General features: G+C 46.2%; 1 protein-coding gene across 16 annotated transcripts in view; it reads left to right on the top strand.

Annotated features, from left to right (window-relative positions):
• Positions 1–22975, top strand: part of ADGRB1 (adhesion G protein-coupled receptor B1) — a 300832-nt gene that overhangs the window by 224914 nt on the left and 52943 nt on the right. For 9 of the 16 annotated variants that reach the window (XM_051771931.1, XM_051771936.1, XM_051771929.1 and 6 more), the window contains 5 exons: positions 3404–3507; positions 4689–4784; positions 11040–11142; positions 15397–15547; positions 20750–20819. In XM_051771931.1, the coding sequence (XP_051627891.1) occupies positions 3404–3507; positions 4689–4784; positions 11040–11142; positions 15397–15547; positions 20750–20819 (524 nt within the window). The remainder of the gene's footprint in view (positions 1–3403; positions 3508–4688; positions 4785–11039; positions 11143–15396; positions 15548–20749; positions 20820–22975) is intronic. The other 7 variants (XM_051771935.1, XM_051771933.1, XM_051771939.1 and 4 more) reach the window with 2 other exon arrangements.

The raw sequence follows: 22975 nt of genomic DNA on the forward strand, positions 1-22975 counted from the left end.
TGGGAGCGAGCTTGGAGAGAGAGAGGGAGAGAGAGAGCAAGGAGCAATCCATGTTTGATCAGTGCTTTTATCACAACCAGGCATCTCTGGGGTGGGACAGAGCTGCTGCCCGCCTGGGTTCTGCAGGGGGGAGAAGCAAAGCTGTGGCTTCTTACCCAACATTGCATCTGTCTCTCCCATACCCAACCCCTAAATCAGAGTCCATTCCACATTTCAATTTATAAGGAGAAAGATATGCTACTTCAGCACTCACACTGCCTGGATTATGTCCAATCTCAATTTTGTTTGATGGAAGATAAATCAAAATGTTGATACATTCATTGAAGTACCTCTGCATTCACCTCATCCCCAGAAAAAAATGCTTCTAACCTTCCGTGAATATTTGGCAGGAGTGAATTCACAGGATGGAAAACACAGTCATATGACTTGACAGTAAAAATTGCAGTGATCTAATCTCTGTAGAAGTTTAGGGGAAGGCTCCACATGTGAGCTGAAACATTTTTTCACGAGCATTTTGGGAATCTGCGAGTGGAGGAAGATGCAGGATGATGCAGGATTGGTGAGGCTCAGCACCCTGTTACTCCTGCAGTTTCTGCACAACCGTTGTTAGTTAAAAGGACCGAGAGATTGTTTTAAAGTTCCATAATTTCTGCAAGTTGAATTAGGATTGGAATCCAAACCCTGTGTGTGTGTATCTGTCAAGGCCGAGTTGGATGGGGCCCTGATTAACCTTGGTCTAGCTGAAGGTGTCTTTGCCCATGACAGGGGGTTGGAATCAGATGATCTTTAAGGTCCCTTCCAACCCAAACTAATCTGGGATTCTGTGATCTGTGGTCTAGTTTGGGAGTGTCCTAAGCCTCCTGTTTCACAGAATAAACTCAAGGAAGGTGGGGGACATTGCAGAGAGGTAGCTCCACACTGCAGGTTTCCTGTCTGTAGCTGTTCTGCATCCAGTGGAGATCCCTCAAACAACCTGTAGTCCTCTGGGTGCTTATTCCAGCTGGGAATTCAAGCCACTGAATGTGTGGGGCATCCCATCTTTAAGGGGAAAGAAGTACCCAAGATTTGTGGTCGAAAGGAACGGTGAAAGTCAGAGGGTCCACAAGAACTTGCAGAGTTTTATTAGTAAGTGACACATTTGGCATGGAAATTGGGATGTTAGTCCCTGATCTCCTGGGGTAAGCACAGGACATTTTGGATAAAGGGGAAGGGTGAAAGGGAAGAGGGAGAAAATGGATTAAAGAGGGAGAGAGAGAAAGAAAGAAAGAAACAAGGAAAGGGAGAAAGAGAGACCATCAGTCCTGGCTCCAGCATTGTCCAGGATCCTGGGGTGCCTGTGCCCCCAGGCTTCAGGGGGGCACCTTTTATAGATAAGTTTTCCCTGCTAGTTTCTCACTTTCTATGCAAATTAGTTATCATACACAGGTCATTCTTCTAGACTTTTCTGGAAATGAGTTGGAGGCTTCAGGGATCTTTGGTGGTTCTTGATTATACCCCTTCAGTGCATGCCCCCTTCTCAACCTCATTCCTGCTCTTGTCCTGTGTTGTGCTTATCTCCAGGAGCCAGGGCAAGGATATTTGTCACAGAAAAGTGCTGCCCTACCTCCACATGGCACCTTCTCCAGCCACAACAGTCCTTGGTTGGCTCCACAGCCATCTGGCTACCCGTGCTTGAGACATACATGTTAACCCCCTTATCCTCTAGGCTCCTACAGTGTGTCACTCAATTTTGTGTCAGGTCCTCTAAGATCTTGTGCCAGCCTTCCCAACAGCTCCTGTGGGGTTCACTGCACTGGTGTGGTGAGAGTTTTTTTCCTCATTAATTCATCCCAATGAGGTTCAAAATGTGGGGACTTAAGTCCTCATATTAATTAATTAATTCCCCCTCCAAATGTGTGAGGCACCCCTGGTCAACATAATCAAATAAGGAAGGTCTTACCTTACCAAGTCCTTCAAAATCCAGGGACAATTCAACTCAGACCCCTCTGCACCAGGGTTGTTTATCTCCTCTTCAGGGTGGGCTCTGTGGAGTAAACCTGTGGTGACTGTGGGCCTTGAGTGAAGGGACACATGTTTGCTTTGCCCATGTGTTGAGCTGGCCAGGCTCCATCTGAGCACCACACTGAGCCTTACCTGATGTACTTTGCTTTGCAGAAGGCTCAGTAGCCTGGAACAGAGCTGCCACAGCCTCAGCCTCATGGCATCCCGCTGACTGGAGGTTCAGGTTGAGCAGCCTCCTGCCTGCCAACAAAACAGTGCAGTCAAGTCCTTAGAGGGCTACCTGTTCTATTCCCAAATTTTTGCATAGTTCCCTTTATTTGTGGTTTTTTTCTCCCTCGTGCTAAGCCCTTGCTGTGTCAGAAACCATCTCATGTCCATGGGCGAAGCGATAGGTGTTGGTGCTGTGCCAGTGCAATGACAATGCAATGAGCCCTGAGTGGGCTCCCACCCCTCTACACATGAACTGATCCCTCTGAATAAAGGGTTCTGGTGTGTCTGCTGCACGGTGGGTCTGTGCCTCTCTGCCTCTCATGCCAGCAGAGATCACCGGTGTGGAAATGAGCCTGCAGCAGGGAAAGCCAAGTGGGATCCAGATCCTCCCTCCGAGCTGAGGACAGGGCGACTTTAATGGTATCAGTCTGGCAGATGTTGGTTGGTTACTCAGTCACAGCCAGGCAGAGAACTCCATTAGGAGAGGTTACAGCAAGTGTTGGGTTGTGTCTGCAGATCTTTTCTCTTCAGAACCATCCCAACCAGGTTTTCCGGTCTGTATGATCCCTTTATATGAGGAAATGCCTCTTGTAGTAGTGTAAGAGTAGTGAACTGATGGATGGTATGGCTGGATTCTGGGTCCCTGGGGAGGTCATACACCTTGCTTTTCCTTTACTTGCTTCACTTCATCCTTTTCCAGATGAATGTCTGTAGCTGGTGGAAAATTTTCACCTTTTCATCCTCCACCCTTCATCACCACCATTCCCAGAAGAGCTCCTTGGTAATTGTTCCAGTGCAGGCATTGCCTTCTGCTGTTGCCTCATTAATTACCTCCCAGTTTCACACTGGATGGAAAGGGCCTGATCCTTCTCTTGTAACCCACGTTTGCCTTCCACAGAAATGAGAGTTGTTACCCAGACTTGACACTGGTGTGTGTGTGTGAGTGTGGGAACAGAATCAGGTCCAAAAGAAGTCTGGGCCAACCAGAAATAGATCCTGGTTTCCTTTCCTCCTTATTTGTTTGTGCAGTGTGATGTGAAGGTCAGGTGAGTTGACACAGTGACAATTAGGAGGAAAATTCTTGCCATGAAATTTTGCTGGTAGAACTGTTTTTTTTATTTTATTTTATTTTTTCTGAGCTTCTTCTATTTCTTTCTTTCTTTTTTTTAATGTCTTACTTTCTCTCTTTCAGAACATGGAAAAGGTGCTGGTCCCTTCTGTCACGTTAATTGTAGGCTGTGGAGTATCTTCGCTGACACTTTTGCTGTTGATTATCATTTATGTCTCTGTTTGGAGGTATGGCTTACATTCTCTTCTCTTCTCTTCTTCTTGGGGAAAGTAACTGGTTTTTAATCTGCATGGATCCTAGAGTCTTTGCCCTCTGGTTTTGGGTGTCTGGTGCCTGAGGAAGAGCTGTTTGGTAACGAGTAGGTCCTGCAGAAAGTCATCCTGGTGGCTTAGCTGGCATTGTTCTTTCCTTTCAGTGCCAGAGAAATTAGTAGAGTGAAATTAGTGCCATGGCCCCATGTAGTCTCACTGTTCCACTTCCAAAAGCCTCTTGCTGGTTTAGATGCCTTTGTAAACTCCAGGAGACCTTGTCTGGGGCGAGGTGGACATGTTCTGCCTCTGGGCAGGCCCTTTCCTTCGAGGTATTGCTTTGATAACATCACAATTCCCATGACCTGCCATGAAAACATCTGGCCTGAAGAACTGACAGAACTTCTCAGGAGCCTGAGGATGTTAAACCACATCATTACACTCCATCACCTAAATAACTCTCCTACCTCTTAGCTACATTTTACCTTCATCTTCAGGTTCAAATGGGAGTCCTCAGTGCATCCCATGGCAGAGAGCTCCTGTACACACATAAGCAGGTCAGGTGGAACCTAAAATTGTGTCATTTATAAAGGCTGAAGTGAATTTGTAGCAAAGTTTTATTGAACCAAGGCCCGTATTGGCCCATGCCCCTGTTAGACGTGTTTTAGTGGACTGTATAAGCCAGAGAACCCGAGGTGTGCAAGGGATTTTCTCCCTGTATTGCCTTGAACAAGGTCTGAGTTTATGCCACGAGACCCATTCCTTTCCTAAATCCATGGCAAACACACTGAGACCTTCGTGGCTCCACACTGAATAAAACAAAGACAATCAGAACCAGGTGACTGACTGTGAAATGGAAGTGGAGTGGCTACAGAGAATCTAACTGGATGTTACTGGTGATCCTTTTGGGAGAAGGGATCAGTCTGAGGCTCTCATTTTGTCAAGTCACTCTTCTTAGGAAGGAAGGAAAGGGGAAATTCCATTCAGAGGTGTGAATTGAGATAACTTTTTCTACCCTTTGACAGAGGAAAGAAACAAGAGAGTAAAAAAAAATGAGCAAAAATGCATCTTTTTTTGTTGATACTGTGACAGTGCGTAGTGGCTGGTTAATTTTGGCAAGTGCAACAAGCTGAAGACTGATCATGATAACATTTATCTAGAACTCAGGTTTTTCCGTGCCTGGGGTATCATTGGATGTGCTCAAGTCCTTGTCCTCTCCTGCTTTTCCTCAGGCTGGGCAGCACTGAGCAGCGCTGGTAGGTGACTTACTGGTGTCACTGGTGTCAGGATCAAGTGGAAAGTTAGGATTGGAGAGTAAAGTGCAAGTGTTTGAGCCTCACCCTCTCTTTCCTATCAGAAACAAGTTCAGGATCTGAAACCCAAGCTCAGACATGAGGTCGACTCAGTTTGGAGCATGCCAAGAGTCATTTGGAATAACACGGTGTATTTTTTTCCAGGAGCGTGCCCCCTCAATATTTACTGTTATTGAGGACAGTAAATTGCCTGACCTGTTTAAAATACACTCTGCTTAATTTCTCATTCCAGCCTTTGCCTTGTGCCTATGCCCAAAATGATCAGCACCAATGGGGGGACACATTTATGGGAGGCTTGAATGGGTATTTCTGAGCTAGCCAAGGATGGACATGCATTTCCAAGTGATCCTGAGACCAGCTTTATCTTGGTTAAAGGGCTCTCTATCCTAAGTCTCTCTGTGTAAATATTTGTAAAGCATGATCAAGTGATCTCTAGAATTTCTCTCTGGTGCGCTGAGTTTGTTCCATTTCTTCTCTGTAGATCATGTTTCCATGTTTTCTGAACTTCACAGCATTCCCGTGGCTGAGCCCTGAGCACTCTGTGTGTCCTTTTTATTTTAGGCATAGCTGCTGGACGTGAATGTGCTGTCCTTTTAATGGTCTCAGGAACCTCATACTCAAGTCAACGTTATCTCCTTGCTCCCACTTTGCTTTACCCTGAATGTAGCATATTCTGATAGACAACAGGAGGAGTGTTTAGAAATGGAATCAGAAGTATTATTCCACACAGGAGCAGTATCAAAGTGGTTCTTTTTCACCATGCAGGGGAGAAACTCCTCATGCCCTGGCTGCCTGATCTTCTGTGGAGAGCCCTCATCCAGAGCTCAGCTGTTTTTGGGAGCTTTGGCCGGGAAATTTCCCATTCAGAACTCCGGACAAAGGCATCTGGAGCATGCACACATAGACCCAGCTTGAGAATGAAACACTTCTGATGAATAAGCTCACTGAAGCTGACACTCTGGAAGCTTTCCCAGAATTTTGCCCAGCTAGGGTTTGTTTATATGTGTGTATATATATGGGAAGCAGAAAGAAAGGGCGGGTGAGAAAGAGGGAGAGGGACACGGTAAAGAAAAGGGGGAAGAGTAGAAGGGAGGTGATCTCAGCTTTGGGGAAGGAATTTACCCTCCACTTCCCATTCAAAGCCCCCAAATAATGGTTGCTCCTCGGTGGCATCTACTCAGCCACTGGTGTGAATGGCACGAGCTTTTTTGATGCAAGTGATCACTTCAGACCCGGCCAACTTGGCACAGCCTCCTGGAAAACTGGGAGTTGCTTCTGTTTGACGGCTGTTGGTGGCCTGTTGGTGGACTCACTCCAGTTCCCAGTAGACAGATGGCTGCAAAAATCTCTGCTGCAGATGGTGCATCTCTGGCCTTATTAGCAGGCTCGACAGAGGGGTCAGTGACACAGTGGGCTGTGGAAGGGGAGTGACCTTGTTACATCTCGGCAGCGCCTGGCCCGGGTCACAGCTGGAGGCACAATGTGCGTGTGGGCCACACGCTCCACCACCCATGTGGAAAAAGAGGGGGAATTGAAAGAAAAAAAAAGATCTTCCCCCTTGAACACCAATGTGAAGATGAAAAACTGGGGAGAAAAAAAACTCAGCTACTCAAGGGTCAGAACAGGTGAAATGACTTAGTGCTGTGTTCCTCCGAGCTCTGGTTTGTGCCACTCCTTTCAAGCAGCTCCTTGACAGGATGGTATTTCAGGATGCGTTTTCCGTCCCTGAACTCATCGTGGTTCAACAGCCTCTGGAGTCAGTGACCTTTCCATAGCCTGGAGATCGATGCTGGCTATTGAATAGCTCATCCACCAGCCCATCAGCATGTGGGGCACGGCAGCCCCTGTTCCCTGGCAGCAGCTGGGGGAGAGCTGGATCACTGGGAGATAACACAGGGAGCTTTTCTCTCCCTGCCCAGCAGAGCCTGAGGATTGATTTAGTGGCTGTCAATGAGCTCTCCAGGGGCTTTTAACACTTGCTTTAAACCCCGGAGCTCTGCCTGTGCTGGAGGTGCTGAGGCACTCGGTGGCCCTGGTGGGAGGCAGCAGGAATGAGTAAGTGACTGCAAGGAGAGGGATGTGTGTACACACAGTGAGAAAGCAGGAGTGACTCAGTGTTTGTGGGAGCAGGGGAGTCTAATGGGAGCAGAGAGACAGACTGCAGGGTTTTCCCACCTTTTCCATCTGTCTCAGCTTGTGCAGGGCTTCCCCACACGCTGCAGGATGTGGGGAGCCTCTCTGGTGACCAATGACAGGACCTGAGGGAATGGGGTGAAACTGTGTCAGGGGAGATTTAGGTGGATCTCAGGAAAAGGTTCTTCCCCCAGAGGGTGGTCAGGCACTGAACAAGCTTCCCAGAGAAGTGCTTACACCACCAAGGCTGCCAGAGCTCAGGAAGAGTTTGGACAACTCTCAGGCACATGGTGGGATTTTTGGGGTGGGTCTGTGCGGGGTCAGGAGTTGGACTCCATGATCCTTGTGGATTCCTTCCAACTCAGGATATTCTGTGATTCTAGGACACAAGCCAGAGCAGAAGTTCCCTGAATTAGCAGTGAGTTTTTCCCTGCTTTTGTGGCTGAGTACAGCATATTTTGATAAGTAGACAGAGTCCATATATCAGCCAAAGGGGTAGCAAGACAGCACCCTGGAGTAGCTCTGTCCTTGCTGGAGATCTGTTTTCTGGCAAAACCTATCAAGTTCTGTGCTTTTTTCCTCTCTGATATGAGCTCCTGACTTCTTTGGCTGGAGGGGCTGGGTAGTATTGATGATTTCTTTCTGTGGAGCATCCTGTGCTGGGGAAGAGGAAATGGAAGGAGAAAAGCAAGCATGGCAGGAGGTCTCAGCATTCTGATTGAACTGAAACATAGCAAGGAAATGCTTGGAATCCAGGTCAGGCTACCAAGGAGGACTCTGGAAGAATTGCCCAGGAATGCAGGATTGAATTAGAATGGTCAGACCTCAGCTGCCTTTGAAACTGGGGAGGGATGTGAAAGGCACCAGGAAGGGTTTCTGTAGGTCCATCAGCACCAAAGGATTACCCAGGGAAGTGTTGGCTCGGTATGGAAGGGGACAAGGAGCCTAATGGAGAAGGAAGTTGAAAAGGTGAAGGTACCCAGTGCCTTCTTTGCCTTATTCTACTGGCAAGGTCGGCTGCCAGGCACCCAAATTCCTACACAGAGGCAAAATCCAGGGAAAAAAGTACTCCCCACCACCAAGGAAAAGAGAGACAGGGATTATTTAGGTTATCTGGACACTTGCAAATCCATGGGACAAAATGGGATGCATAGAGGGAGCTCTCTGGTGTAGCTGTGGAGCTGCTCTGTCATCTGGGAAGGTTCCTGATGGCTGGAAGAAGGCAAATGTTACACCCACCTTTAAAAAGGGCAAGGGGGAGGATCCAGAAAAACGACTGACTGGTCAACCTACACAGCCCCTGGGCTGATTAAAGAGCAAGGACTTAGAAAGGTTATTTCCAAGCAATGGACAGGGGAGTGATTGGGAATAGACAGCGAGGATTTATTGAGGGCAGGTTGTGCCTGGCTGACCTGTTTCCCTGCTGTGGTGGGATGGATGGTTACAGGGACGGTGGAGAGGAGTAGGTGGTGTGTATTTTGACATTACCAAGGCCATTAGCACAGTCTCCCTTGTATCCAAACCAGGGAATTGTGCACTGGATTGTTGGTTTAATAGCTGGATGGAGTTCCTGCCGGATTTAAGGGCAATGGTCAAAGGTTTGCAGCTTCATCAGGAACTTGTTGCTTCTGGCCAGGGTTGGTTCTATGGCCAATATTGTTTAATGTCTTCTTTAACTACCTGGATCATGTTTGACACTGTTGTGACCACATCTGGAAAAGTTTGTCCAATATTGAACTTTCCCAATACAAGAGATTGGAGCAAATCCAGTGGATGCTTAAGGGGCTGGAGAACATGATGCCAAAGGGTGTCACAAGCTTGGACGAGGGTTGGCTTGGAGAAGAGGAGGCTGTTAAGGAGTCATAGGAGAGTGGAATAACTTGCAGAGGTAGGCAGGGAAAGGTCTTGAGGCAGCAGCTGCAGCAGGAAAAGATCCAGCTGGATATAAAAAAATAATCCTTCACCACCAGAGCAGTTAAATGCTGTAATAAGTCATCCAAGAGAGGTGGAAGCATTTCTGTTCTTGGTGTTTTCCAAAACTTGATTGGACAAGACCTTGAGAAGCCTGATCTGACTTTGAAATTAGTGCTTTTTTTTGGGGGCATAGGATTGAACTGGGAACTCGAGAGGATTTTCCCCAACCTAAATTACTCTGATTCTGTGATTCTGTTCATTGCCAACCCACGTCTTGTTCTTTGGATGTTCAGGGATCTGGGGAATGGGATGGGCTCTCAGTATATGAAGGGAAGCAGGGAGAAAGGAGAGCTTGGCTTAAGGAGGTTTAAGGTGGGAACAGTGTGAGGACAGCTGGATTATCTTCCCTTACTTTCACATCCAGACTCTACTAATTTCTTACCTTTTTTGACTAGAGGAGGCTTTTGAAGTGCACCAGTTGGATCATAGTGTTGTTCCACAGATTTATTACATCTCATTCCCACCAGGGCAGAGTCCAGATCTCCTTTTCTACCCCCCTAGAAGCTGCAGATTGGAGACTTGATGTTTTACTTCACACAATCAAAGCACAGATAGACTGATGACTCAGTACCCTCCAGCCACAAATGGAATGGGATGCAGGTGATGCACAGCATTGTACTGAGTCCAAGGAAATCAAGAAATTCGGGATCAGATTGGCCAGGAAAGGAACCAGAAGCAAATTTTTCAGGCAGTCAACCCAGTTTCTAGCTGAGCTGGGATCCTAAATCTTTTAACCTGTTCTGGGATTGGGTGAGTTTCAGGGAGAATTACCCCTAAACCAGATTTCCAACACCCTAAGTAGAAGTTCAATTCACTGCTTTGCACCAATGGCTTTTTTGTATCCAGGAAATCATATCCTCATATTCATGTTTGTCTGAAAACAAAACTCAGAGAAAATTTAAAATCAAAAGTTTTACAGCCTTCATTAGGTCTAAAGCACAGATTTAACCTTGGCAGAACACACATGTGCAGTAAACTCATCCTGCCCTCCTAATCAGGAACCCAAAACTCTGCAGCCAAGGCACGACCAACTCACTTGCACTAAAATTAATTAATGAAATTAAATTCCCAATATAAATAGTTGCCATGCTGGAATATAGGAAATAATCCTGCATTAGCCTCCAGGGATGAGCTGGTTGATTAATACATCTGTTTCTAATTTATATAATCATCAGCACCTACTCTTTGCTCATCTGGTATTCAGGCAGGGCCTTTGCTGCATCACTGGGATAACTCACGTGTGTGAGTGTTGGTGTGGTGAGATCCCGAGTCAATCCTGGAGGACTTGCACTTTTGCAATTCCCTTTTCTTTGGTTTTATTAGGTACATAAAAGTGCCTTCAAAGAAATTTTCCTCCACGGCCAGTGGTTTGAATTAATTGTCGTGCCCACACCTCAGCAGCGAGTCGGGGCCGTGCTGCACCATTGCAAATCAGAAGTGACAAATCCCTTGCTCCTGCAAGGTGCTGAAGGCAACACCTTCCTGACTTATATCCCTCATGTCCCAGACCCGCGGCTGCACTTGCGTGTTTGGCCTAGTTCTGAGAAGTGTTTTTAGAAGAAGAAAAGGAAAAAAAAAAAGCCAGAAACACTTCTCCCTTCAGGATGCCTTGTTAGGTTAAAGGGAGGGGAATGCTGAACCACACACACTTTGTTGTGAAGGCGCATGTGTTCATAATCTGCTTCCATGGCCAGCATGCCTGTGGCTCTTCTTATTTGGGAATCTTTTCCGTGTGTTGCCTGTATGTTTTTCTTTTAAGCTCCTTTTCAAGCCCCCTTCCAAGTAGGCAGAGCTGAAGAAGACTTGCAGCACTCTACTGTCTTAGGAGGGGCTCAGACTAGGCTGGCCCCTAGTTTGTTGACTCCTAACTCCAGCATTGAGGGGGGATGGTGGAGAGACCTCCTCCCCCTCCCTTTCCCCTTTGTTCTTATTTGCTTAACACACAAAATCTGCAGGAAATGGGCAGCCCCTTGCCATGGCCTTGTGTAGAGCCTGGCCCAGAGCAACCTGCACCTGGTTGGTGGGTTTTAGGGGTGACTTGGTGCCTGTTGTAACAGGGTGGGTCTCCCTCCCCCTCTTCTCTCGCTGCAGGTACATCCGCTCCGAGCGCTCCGTCATCCTCATCAACTTCTGCCTCTCCATCATCTCCTCCAACGCCCTCATCCTGATCGGACAGACCCAGACCCGGAATAAGGTGGGAGATGAGTCAGGCTTTTGTTTATTTGTTTGGCTTTTCCCCTGATTTAGCACCGAAATGATCCGTTCAGGCAGCGCTTCCTCGTTTTTCCTCCATCTGTTAATTAGCGACATGTCAAAGGCATGGCTAAATGGCAGATTTCAATTTTCTCTCTCGCTCTCCCTTTGATAATTTGTCAGCATCCTCAGGGCTTTGATTAAAACCAATGTGATATTTTTGAATATCTGCCTAGAGTAGCTGGCACATGGCACGGTGAAGAACCGTGGTGTTTTGCGGGGCTTTAACCATTTTATTTTCAAAGAAAAAATATTACGAAGACAGATTGAGAAAAGGCTTTTTTAAAGAAACAAACAAACAAACAACCTCTCAGCTTTACATTTATTTCTCCAGCAATTTTAATACTCTGAGCTTGAAGCACTTGGCAGATGTTGATGAACACAGACACACAAAAACCCCACCTTTTTTGGAGCAGGAAGCATTTCCAGATGCCCTGTTCACACTGCAGAGCCTCGAGGGACTCTGTGCAGATCCCAGGGTGACTTGAGCAGGACAGGCAAGACCTGACGTGGTTTTCCAAGCCATGTGCACTGGTTGCACATCCATGCCTTCCCACATTACAGACCCAGCTGGAGGGGCGTGTGTGAAGCAGTTTCACATTCCCTGTTGGTATCTGGAATGACAAATCACTGCTCATCATCAGTGTTTTCCCGTTGTAAATTTTCCCATCTTCCCAAATGCTCCAACCATCATATTTGGCTCATTTTTTTGAGCCAAAAAAAGTGAGGCAAGAAACCTCCTCCACTCCTTCTGCTGCCAAAATCACAATCAGAAATCAAAAATTAGTTATTACTGAACAGTAACCAGTGACCAACTGGGTTTTTTTGAGTCCCTGCTTTGGCAGCCAGAACTTGCTGTCACTGTTGGAAGCATATGAGGAATAAATTCTTCAGTCTGAGGGTGGTAGGGCACTGGAAGAGGCTGCCCAGAGAAGCTGTGGATGCTTCATTTGTGGAAGTGTTCAAGACCAGGTTGGATGGGGCTTGGAGCAACCTGGTCTGGTGGAAGGTCTTCCTGCCCGAGGCAGAGGGGTTGGAATGAAATGATCTTTAAGATCCCTCCCAACCCAAATCATTCTGTGATTCTACAGTTTCTGCAGAGAAGCCAAAGGGTTTAGTGAATCCCAGAGACTCATTTCTATGGAGACCCCTTTGGGTTAGGGATAGGTTGTTTTAAGGAGAGTTTTCCAGCTGCTTGAATCTTGTGTGTGAGAGAAGTGTGGTAACAAGCAGCCAGACAACTCTGCTCTTACTAAACAGGTGCCCTTCACAAACTCACATCACAAAGCAGAGCTGTCTCTTGTGGCCCACAGAGTTGGCAAGAGGTGGAGAAGGGGTGACCCAAGCTCCTGCTTTCCCTGGGTGCATTGTCTGCAACCCCAAATGTGTGCTGGGATATTCCTTTCAGCACTGAGGGAGGCTCAAGATGACAAAGCCCAGCTCACCCATGGTTTGGTTAATCCTCTTCACCTGGTGGAAGGAGGTGGATTCCTTCACCTCTCCCACCCCCTGCAGAGCACAGCCCAGGTTCTCCCTGGTGCTTTTGGTCCCGTTAATCAGGGTGTTCACCGTCAGAGCTGGTAGTGGGGATTCAAAGCTCCCGGCAGCGATTTCGTGAGGCAGATTAGCTCGTTGCACATACATATGCATGAAACACCATAAATAGAAAGGTTATTCTTGGATTTCCTCTCAGCCATCTAGTAAACAGTCTCTGGCAGGGAACAGAGAAAGAAAACTATACAGACAAGAAACGAAGGAATGTAAATTAAGATTTTATTCGCGTTCAATTATTGATAATAGAGCGTCTTAAAAGTGTCGGTGATTGATTTATGATTGCGGTTTACTCTGGGAGGATTTCCATGGGATTGGCTTCTCTGGAAGTGTCAAATTCTCCCTTGATTTCCATCCGTGTAACCTCAAAGGCAGGATTCCACGCCTGGATTTGCTAAGCTTTTTGAAGATGAAAGGCCTGGGAAAAGGCTAAAAAAAAATTACAGTCAGCAATACCCTGATACAAAAGAAATGCGTGCTGTGAGAACAGGCACTATCTCAGAGGCATGGCTTGGGTGCTGCGAGGGAACAGATTTCTCCTCTTAAAGGAAAACAAGGGCTAATGGCCTTGACAGACTGACAAGCTCTGCTAGATCTTTCTCCAGCAGCTTGGGACATCATTTCTCTGTGCTTAGCCCTTCATGGACATTTATGTTTTTGCCCACGAGGAAGGAAGAACCTGGAGCAGAGGTTTTGCAGGAGCAAATATGTGGCTGCCCATCACTGGCCAAGTTCAGCTGAGGCGATGGGTTTATACATGTCCAGCTGAGATGTGCTTATTTCTGTTGTCCTCCCCTCCTTTCTTCTCCTCCCCTTTCTGTCAAAACTACCTGATTGAGAAAAAACACCCAGAAGATGTGTCTCTGTCTGGTGTAAAATTATAAAGCAAAGTTTTTCTCTCCCCTCTTATAAACTGCTGGTGAACTGGGAAGTACCGTGTTGGTTCGAAACAAAATCAAAAAGGTGAGATGAATAGTATCATATCTGATATTAGCAAAAAAAACAAAAACCCAAAACATTCCAGAAAGCATCCTCTGTTTGTAACTGTTTTATGTAGGTTTGTAAGCTGATGAATAGGAACCACCTTTTTAGGATTCTTTTACAATGCAAAAATTACTGGAAATTATCATACTGAGCCGTGTTCCTTGTCCTGAGCTGTCATCCAGAATCCATTTATAGGCAGAAAACTGAGGGTTTTTTGGTGTCAAATACGAATATGGAACAAAAAAGACAGTTCCTATCTGAAAGAACACACGGCCTTGCTTTTATTCACAACCTCTGATAACGTGGCGCTGTGCCGGTGTATGAATGGAGAGCAATCCGATAAAATCAGGATAAAAGCCTCTCTGTGCATGAGAGCCCTGAGTTAAAAGCTGCTGGTGGATGAAAAAAAGAGAAAGGTTCATTGACCGTAAACCCAAAGTCCGCATTTCCTGATACAACTCAAAGCGGAGAGAAATCCTTGATTATAAACCTCCCCCTCCCCCAAATGCCTTAAGCCATTTTTTTATCCAGAGTCACTTTTAAAGTCTGTCTGCTCTCCCTTCTCCTCGGGAGCCGCTGGAGTTTCTTCCCGTCGTTTCCTTCCCGAGTACATTGATTCACAGTTTCCAGCTCACAGATGGGGGAAAAACTGGCCGAGTTAAACAGAGCGGCACCAATTTGCACCAGTGAAAGATTTGGCCTTGCTGAGTTAAAACAAAGACGAGCTTGTCAGCTTTCCAGTCCATCTCCCCGGCACTCCGGGATTGTTCTTCATAATGCATTCGCGAGTACTTTCCCCAGTTTAATTTTAAATGGCTTAAGCTCCCTGCATTTCCCTGGTGAGATTTCCCCACTGAGTAGTAGAGCTCACCATTATGAAATTCCTTTTTTTTTTTTTTTTTCTTTTTCGCTTTTCCCTGGCTACTGGTAGTTCTGTGCTCTTGGACAACCCTGCCCTCATGTTTGCAGTCCTTTACCAGCCCCTGGCAGCCGTGGTTTCACCCGGCTCTCATGGCTTAACTCTTTCACTCAGCTCGCCGTCCCTGGCAGGGAAACCATCCAAATTGCCTTCCTCTGATTTCGTTTCTGTGGCTCAGCTGCCAATGACATGGTGCTTTGCAAACCTTTTGAGCTGAGATTAGTGCATGGTTTACTAACTACTCTGCACCCTCCAACCCCCCCAAAAGGATCGTGGCAATGGTTTTGGTCTTTTGGAAATTAAGTATATCTTGCTCAAGCCAAGAAAACACCAGGATGGAACACCAGCTCAGATTTCTATTTGAAGGTGTCCCTGCCCGTGGTGGGGGTGGGTGAGAGCTAAATGATCTTTAAGGTCCCTCCCAACCCAAACCATTCTATAATTCTGTGATTCTGTGACTTCAGTGTTAACTATGGGTTTATCTCAGAGCTCATGTTTAAAAGCAGCCAATTTCCATGTAGTACTTAAATTTGCAGCCAACGCTTTGGTCCTTCGCTAGGTCAAAGGTGGTGGGGGAAACTACCTTGTCCTAAAATGTTTTCTCATGTCCTGACTCCACGACCTTGCCTTCCAGAGCCTGGTTTGGGATCATCTCCCCGCGCCTTCCGCTCTCCTACACGCTGCTCTCTCCGCCTGCTGCTCCTCTCACGTGTCCTCCTTTCCTCCTCTCTCTCTCCCCAGGTGATCTGCACGCTGGTGGCGGCTTTCTTGCACTTCTTCTTCCTGTCCTCTTTCTGCTGGGTGCTGACCGAGGCCTGGCAGTCCTACATGGCCGTGACGGGCCGGTTACGGAACCGCATCATCCGCAAGCGCTTCTTGTGCCTCGGATGGGGTGAGGATCCTGGGGCTGAGGAGCACAGAAGGGTCCAGGCTGCCCTGCTCTGCAGAAGGCTTGGCAGAGGGTGCTTGTAACCCTTTCAGGGGTTTCAAGAGGGGCTGAAATGGTTATAAATAGCACAACCCAGAGCCATGAATTCTAAGCTCCCGTTGCGCCCGAGGGTTGGGCAAAATAGATGAGCCGAGTTTTCAAAGGGTGTGCTCTGGGTGGTTTGTCCTGGGTTTGGGTCTCTTTCTTGCTTTCTCCTTTTCTCTCTCTTGCTGTCTTTCTCCATGTGGAATATGTCTATTGGTACATGATACAAGCCAATGGCATCCTGACATTGTGTGGCCAGCAGGGTCAGGACAGTGACCTGTGCTCGGCACTGGTGAGGCCACACCTCGAGTCCTGGGGTCAGATTTGGACCCCTCACTACAAGAAAGACATTGAGGAGCTGGAGTGTGTCCAGAGAAGGACAATGCAGCTGGGAAAGGATCTGGAGAACCAGGAGCAGCTGGGGGGGCTCAGCCTGGAGAAAAGGAGATTCGGGGGGACCTTATTGCTCTCTACAACTCTCTGACAGGAGTTTGTAGCCATGTGGGGATTGGTTTCTTCTCACAGAAAATAAGTGATAAGACAGAGGGAAACAGCCTCAAGTTGCACCAGGGGAGGTTTAGGCTGGATATTAAGAAAAATTTCTTCCCTAAAAGGATGGTCAAGTACTGGAACGGGCTGCCCAGGGAAGTGGTGGAATCACCATCCCTGGCATTGTTCAGGAAAACACATGGATGTGACACTTAGGGACAGGGTTTAGTGGTGGACCTGGCAGTGTTGGGTTAAGGGCTGGACTCAGTGATCTTACAAGTCCTTTCCAGCCTTAATGATTTCGTGATTCTAAGGTTCTACACCCAACCCAGAGGGAAGGGAGCTCTGAAATCCCGTCTCCATGGCAGCGGCGCCTTTTGTAGGCAAATAAACTCCGAGACTGGTGCAGACGCTTGTAACTAATTTTTCTCCCTCTGCCTCTGCCGTATGTTTAATTTATTAGCCCTAAATGATGCATTCTGTAGTAGAAAACAAATACAAACCCATAACCTGGGCTTTCAAAGCAATAACAAGTGCGTGTCTGAAAGGAGCAATGGAACAAAAAGTTGCTGAAGAGTGAGGAGGCGAAGGAAAGAAAGGGAGGGGGAAAACGTTGTGTGTCTGAGCTCTATTAGCACCTCGCTTTACTACTGAAGTCTTGCAATTCACCCCAGGCAAGAGATTTCTAATGCTTACCAAGCACCCTGATGTGATTTATTCTGGCACATCAAGAGCCGTCCTCGTCCCAGCACCTGCATCCCTTTAAGTTTTCGCTCCCGAGCTTTTGCTTACCATGGAAAATAAATTGTGTTATTAAAACACAGTGTTTGTGTGTGGCAGGAGCAGCATCAACCACATACCTGCAGAGCACAGGCTGCACGAGCCTGTGTGTGTTCATGCATGTGTTTATACCTCCTCTGTGACTCAGGGAACATCAGGGATATCAAATGCAATGGACTAATAGCTTTTCTAGGTAATAAAAAGGGATTTTTTTTTCTGATCTGCAAAAGCTGGGACAGATGGGGCTTGTTAGGCAAGGGAATTTTGGATGAGCAACATTCACATTTGTAGTCTGTACAGATTAAAAAAAAAAATATATCTATATATCCCTACATGTGTAGAAGCTTAATTTGCACTGCTAGTAAAATGTAGTGAGCTCTGAGCAAGGATGCACTGCTGATAAATGATGCATAATAACCATTTGGAGTAGGTTAGGACAAGGAATGAAGAACACTCTCGTCTATTAAGGCAGCAAGGGAATTTTGGATATTTAGCATCCTGCTAGACTTCAGCTGTAGAGCTGGGATTAATGGCACTTGTAAGAGGGAAGAAGCCGAAAATATGTTTTAAAGAGCATAATCTGAAATAATTAGCACAATTCACTTTGTCATGGGCTCATTCTCCCCCCTTTTCCCCCTCTGCATATTAACATTTCTCTAAGCCCTTGTTGGAGACGTCTTTGCCAAGTCCTCAGCTGCTGTCAGCTGGAGCTCATTGAAACTGCAGAGGATTTCATTCCGTGGGTTTTTTTTTTGGTCTCCTCTTGGCTGTGCAACTTTGTCTTTCCAGAAAAGACTTTTTAGCAATTAGATTTTTAAGTTCTCATCTTTATTTTATATTATTGATAATTCTTGTCCATGTTTGAACAAAACCCTCAGACACTTTTATGTGATTCTTTGGGTGATCCCGTGCAGGGTCAGGAGTTGGACTCCTTGATCCTCGTGATCCTCCTTGATCCTTCCAATTCAGGATGTTCTATGATTCTATGATCTAGAATTATTATAATTATTCCCCAGATAAATTATTCCCTAGAAATAATTAATCATATTTAGCCCCAGCAAAGAAGAAATATTTTTGCCAATATTTTTATGACCATGTCATAGTTTCCACAACTGGATTTTTAATGCTGCCAGAGATCAGGTTCTGGGACTTCAGCTGTTAATAACAGTAAAGGCCTTTAGTAGTTATTAGTAGACATCTTTTCCAGTGGAACATGATGAGCACATGACCTGTTCCCTTGTTACCTGGAAGTACAAAACTCTTTGAAGGAGGTTTTAACCACGTTTATTTGGAATCGTGAATGTAAAATCCACTTTCTGCAGAAAGCCCCCAAAACCTTGGCAGTGACTGCCTCCACCACACAAGGTACATGGAACAGAGCAGTTGGGAATAAATGCCTTTTAAATAATCAAAGAAATAGATTAAAAATTTGATTTTTTTATGGTTTCTTTTTTCACTCTTCTCACATCTGACTTTGGTTAGACAGCTCTCCCAAGGTGAAGGAGCACAGCACCTCTGATTATGATGCTCTTTGGTGTAACTACCACAACATAGCTGCTACCTTTAGTAATTGTTACTTGTACAGACCCACTTTCAGCACAAGTTGAGGCTTTTCCCCAGCCTTGGTAAAACCAGTCCCTGGATCTGACGAGTTCACAGCCTGAGCCTGTATTTCTGCATAATTATCACGTCTCAGAGAAGCACTTTGCGAAGAACAAGTTGCTATTTTTGGCAGAGTCTTGGCCAAATTTCCTCTTTCCCAGGGTCTCTTGCATCAAGCTGTGCTCCTGAAAATGTCCTTTCATGTGGGGGTTCTTCTGGATACCATATTGGTGGGACCACAGGGAATGCAGCACCCAGAGCATGTCCAGATGAGGTGTGAAGGTGTGAAGAAGGCTCAGAAAGAGGGGCAATAGTCAGTTCAGAGAAAAAATGGGGAAAAAAGAAAAGGAAAGGAAGAAAGGAGAAAAGGGAAAGGGGAAAGGAGAAAAGGGAAAGGGGAAAGGAGAAAAGGGGAAGGGGAAGGGAAGGTTTGGGAAGGTTTGGGAAGGAAAGGAAAGGAAAGGAAAGGAAAGGAAAGGAAAGGAAAGGAAAGGAAAGGAAAGGAAAGGAAAGGAAAGGAAAGGAAAGGAAAGGAAAGGAAAGGAAAGGAAAGGAAAGGAAAGGAAAGGAAAGGAAAGGAAAGGAAAGGAAAAGGAAAAGGAAAAGGAAAAGAAAAGGAAAGGGGAAAGGAAAGGGGAAAAGAAAGGAAAGGAAAGGAGAAAGGAAAAGAAAGGGGAAAAAAGAGAAAAGGAGGGGAAAAGGAAAGGAAATTTAAAAGAGACATCTTTTAAACCCACTGCCTGTTGAGTTTGGACTGATGACACTTGAGCTATGCTTGGAAATCTCATATGGGAAGAGAAGCACTTCCCTTCAGGAAAGCTCTCAAATGCTCTAATTGTGGTCAGCTTGGCCTCGTGGCTCCCAGCTGGCTGCAGAGCCTCACTGCTCATCCATCTGGGCATGACTTGTGTGGCTGAGTGACCACCTTCCCAGCAGGATTATGGTCTGGATGCTGTGTCTGCACATCCCTTCCATCTCCAGGTCTCCTGCAGTCACCTGCTGTGACCTCTGCAGCTCAGGAATTAGGGTCTTGTCGGGGAGCACTAATCCCAGCTGGCTACTGATCCTGCTGATTCCTAATGGGATTTGCCCATCTGTAGCATCGAGACAGCTTAATTCCTCGTGTCACAAGGAAGAGGGATACAAACAGCCACGTGGAGCCCTGCAGAGCTGAAGAACTAGGTGTTATTAGCCAATATCAGGCATTTCTTTAGGGAAAAGGGAGAGCTGGGCTGGGGCTAGTGAACCTCCACAGGTCCTTGAGCATGGAGGGATAAGAAGGATCAGAAGATTATTAGGAAGATGTAGGGTTTTTGCTGGTTCTCATTGTACTTGCATGTCAGGGACTTCACAGTCTCCGGATATTTTATGAGTTTTAGGCCAATAAGCAGCAGGTTGCACAATAACCAGCAGGTTTTCTTTATGCTCCTCCCTCAAATTTTGTGGGAGCTTCTGTCAGTAGGATCAAGGCCATAATTTCACCCCTTGTGCACCTGAAATACATCCTGTGTCAGCATCCTTAGTTCATGATGCTCTGAAGAGAAATTGGGGTGTCCCAGCCACAGAATAACTTGCTGTTCCTTTGCCACACTCATAATGAACTGTGTCTTCTCCAGGGCAACAGGTTTCTCTTAGTTCATTCACCTTTTGGACACAAAATGGAGCAGGTCTCTGGCAAGAGGGAGTATTGTGGTTTTCCAAAAGATCTGATGTTCTGAAGCTCTTTTCTATTGTTCAGAGGAACCTACTCTATTACAGATCTTGAGGGACCTGTTTGGGGTAGGGGAACTCAATTTTAGTTTCCCCTTCTCCTTCATTTGGGGTAAGATTTAAACTTGGGTTGCTTTGTCAGTGCAAACACAACTCCTGATCTTTGGGTTCCTTGAGTTGGATTGTGGCTGAGTATTCCTTCTTCAGGAGACACCCTGCTATATTCCAGGCCATCCTGTGTTGTACCTAAGAATAAAATAAATAGATTTCACGTATCTGGGTGTACTGTGAGTGCCCACACAAGTGCTGAGCCCACAGCAGGGAAGGAGCTGATTGCAGCTGATGGCTTTGATTTCATTAACAGAGGTAATAAGGAGGGTTCTGCTTTGGGCTCGGAAGGTCCTGAATTCAGTCTCTGCCAGAGAGCCAGGCTGGGACAGATAGTGCTGGAATAACTCTGGGAAGAAAGAGGAATACTGAGTGGGAGAAGAGCTGCACATGTGCTTAAATGACCAATTTCCTCTTGTTTCTTTTCCACAGGGCTCCCTGCCTTGGTGGTTGCCATTTCCGTGGGATTTACTAAAGCCAAGGGATATGGAACTGTCAACTAGTGAGTAAAGGAGCTCTTCCTGCTTTTTCCTTGTTTTATCCTCTATTGTTTTTGTCCAAACCCAGTCACTGACCCACAGGAACCAGGGTAGGAGCTAAATTCTCAGGTGCTCATGTAAATTCCCCATGGCAAAGGAAAGTAGGGATAATGGGAGAGGAAGGAACATTCCTGCATCCCTGTCTCCCAGCCCATCATCTGGCCAAGCTGGATCATGTATTCCTTTAAAAACAAGCTCACAGGGACCAGTTAGATTTAACTGTTGTATATTTGACATCCCTTTGATCTAAATACCTCTTACTTTGAGACTTTTTTAAATGTATTTTTAAGGGGAAAAATGTGGAATAAAGTTTAGGATGTTTGAAAATTAAAAAAAATAGCTTTTGTGTTTATCTGTTTAATGGTTTCCTTGATTGGTCCCACATTTTCAAAACAGCTCAGCTCAGTTTTAGGCAGCAGAATGAGCCTGACCCTCTCAATCCAAGGTTCTGACAGCAATCTCAGTTTGCCTGTTTGACAAATTCTATAGGATTTACCTTTAGGAAACTTTTATGTGCATGTAATAGCAGAAGAAAAGCAGGGGAGAAATAATGGAGTAAGACTGTGCAGAGGCAAAAAATATATTAAAGCAGGGCTGGGATCACTCAGAGCTGAGCATTAGTACAACTTTAACTAAAAAAAAAGAAGAAAAAGCAAGTGTTATTTTTTCACTTTGTTGTGAAAAAGCTTAAAAGTGTTGTTCAGAGTGACAGTTAAAGAATAATATTTTATGTACAATAAGTCAGACTTCCCTACTGCAGCCAACTTTTATCCAGAGCCTTCCTGGCCAGTGCATCCCACGTGGGCAATGTTTGAGGCAGGAGTTGTTGATGTGGAGGGCAGCAGATGAGGCCTCAATAGGCCCACAGAGAAAATGTCATGTGGAGCCTCCCGCTCTCCCTCAATTCCCACCACGTTCCTCACACCCACGACCAAATGGTCCCGGGTTTGCACTTTAATTGCAGGGGAGTATTAAAGCAGCATTTTCCGTTTAGTTTGCAGCCTAAATTACTGCACTTTAAATTACTGCCCAACACAGAGGGCTCAGGAACATGGGGTTCTCCAGTGCCAATCCATACACACAATTCCTGAAGCCTGTGCTGGCATCGGGATGCACTGGATACACCTCTCCTGACTTACCTGTCCCAGCTCAGGTGTCCTGGTGGACAGGGGTCCACTGTTTTTGTGACTCAAAGAACAACACACAGCCTGGCTTTTGGCAGCATCACTGAGATCCCAGATTCCCTTTAGCTTTCCCGTGGCTCTGCTGTTTCTGGCACATCCATGAGAACGACTCACAGTGAACAAGCATCAGGAGTGATGGGAGAGAGGTCCTGAGTATTTGCTGAGCCCTGAATTTATACCTCCCAGAGGGAAAGCAGATCTTCTTGAATTCTATGTAGAAAGAAAGGATATGACACAGAGAAATCTTTCTGGGAAATCCTATTCAGTTCTTCAAATATTTTTGTGTATTTTGCTGAATGGAAACATTAAGGACGTTCCTGTCATCTTCACTAGATGAGGGTTTTTGACTCATTTACTCTCAGAAAGGACTTGTGAGGCAAAAATAAGTTTTCCTGGGGGCAGCTCTTTCCAGCCTTGGTATCCTAAACCCGTTAATTTGAAAGTTTTAGTCACCCAAAGCAACCTCTGCAGTCTATGCAGAGTAAGTAACTGGATTTAGTCACGTTCCCTACAGGAAGAGGAAAAGTCTTACACTCTCCTACCCCCAAAATGTATTTATAGACCGATGGGAATTAGTGCAAAAAGCTTTGTGGCTCTTTCCCCATCAATGTTTAAGAGCCACCACAGAGTTTTGTGGTCAGTGCTGACCACACAAAAGTGCCTGGCCAGGGAGGGGAGGAATGTGCAGGGAAGCACATCCTGTTTCCCTGCCCCAGACCACTGTGTGCCAACATCTCCCCAGAACAATTCCCTCCAGACTGCAGCAAAGAGGGTGACAAAACCTGCTGGATTCTCGCTTTACTCTGGGATTGGGGCAACAGTGAGGTGGCCAGCAGGCTGGGCTGACTTTCCAGCTTTCCCAGGTTGCTTAACCACACCAGCTCTCCTCCTTTTGCTGCTAATCCTCTGACTCCTTTCAGCCCTAAAGTCTCTGT

The sequence above is a fragment of the Manacus candei genome, unplaced genomic scaffold (assembly GCF_025592945.1).
Source record: "Manacus candei isolate 608988 ecotype Guabito, Panama unplaced genomic scaffold, ASM2559294v1 h1tg000148l, whole genome shotgun sequence".
NCBI classification, from domain to species: Eukaryota; Metazoa; Chordata; class Aves; order Passeriformes; family Pipridae; genus Manacus; species Manacus candei.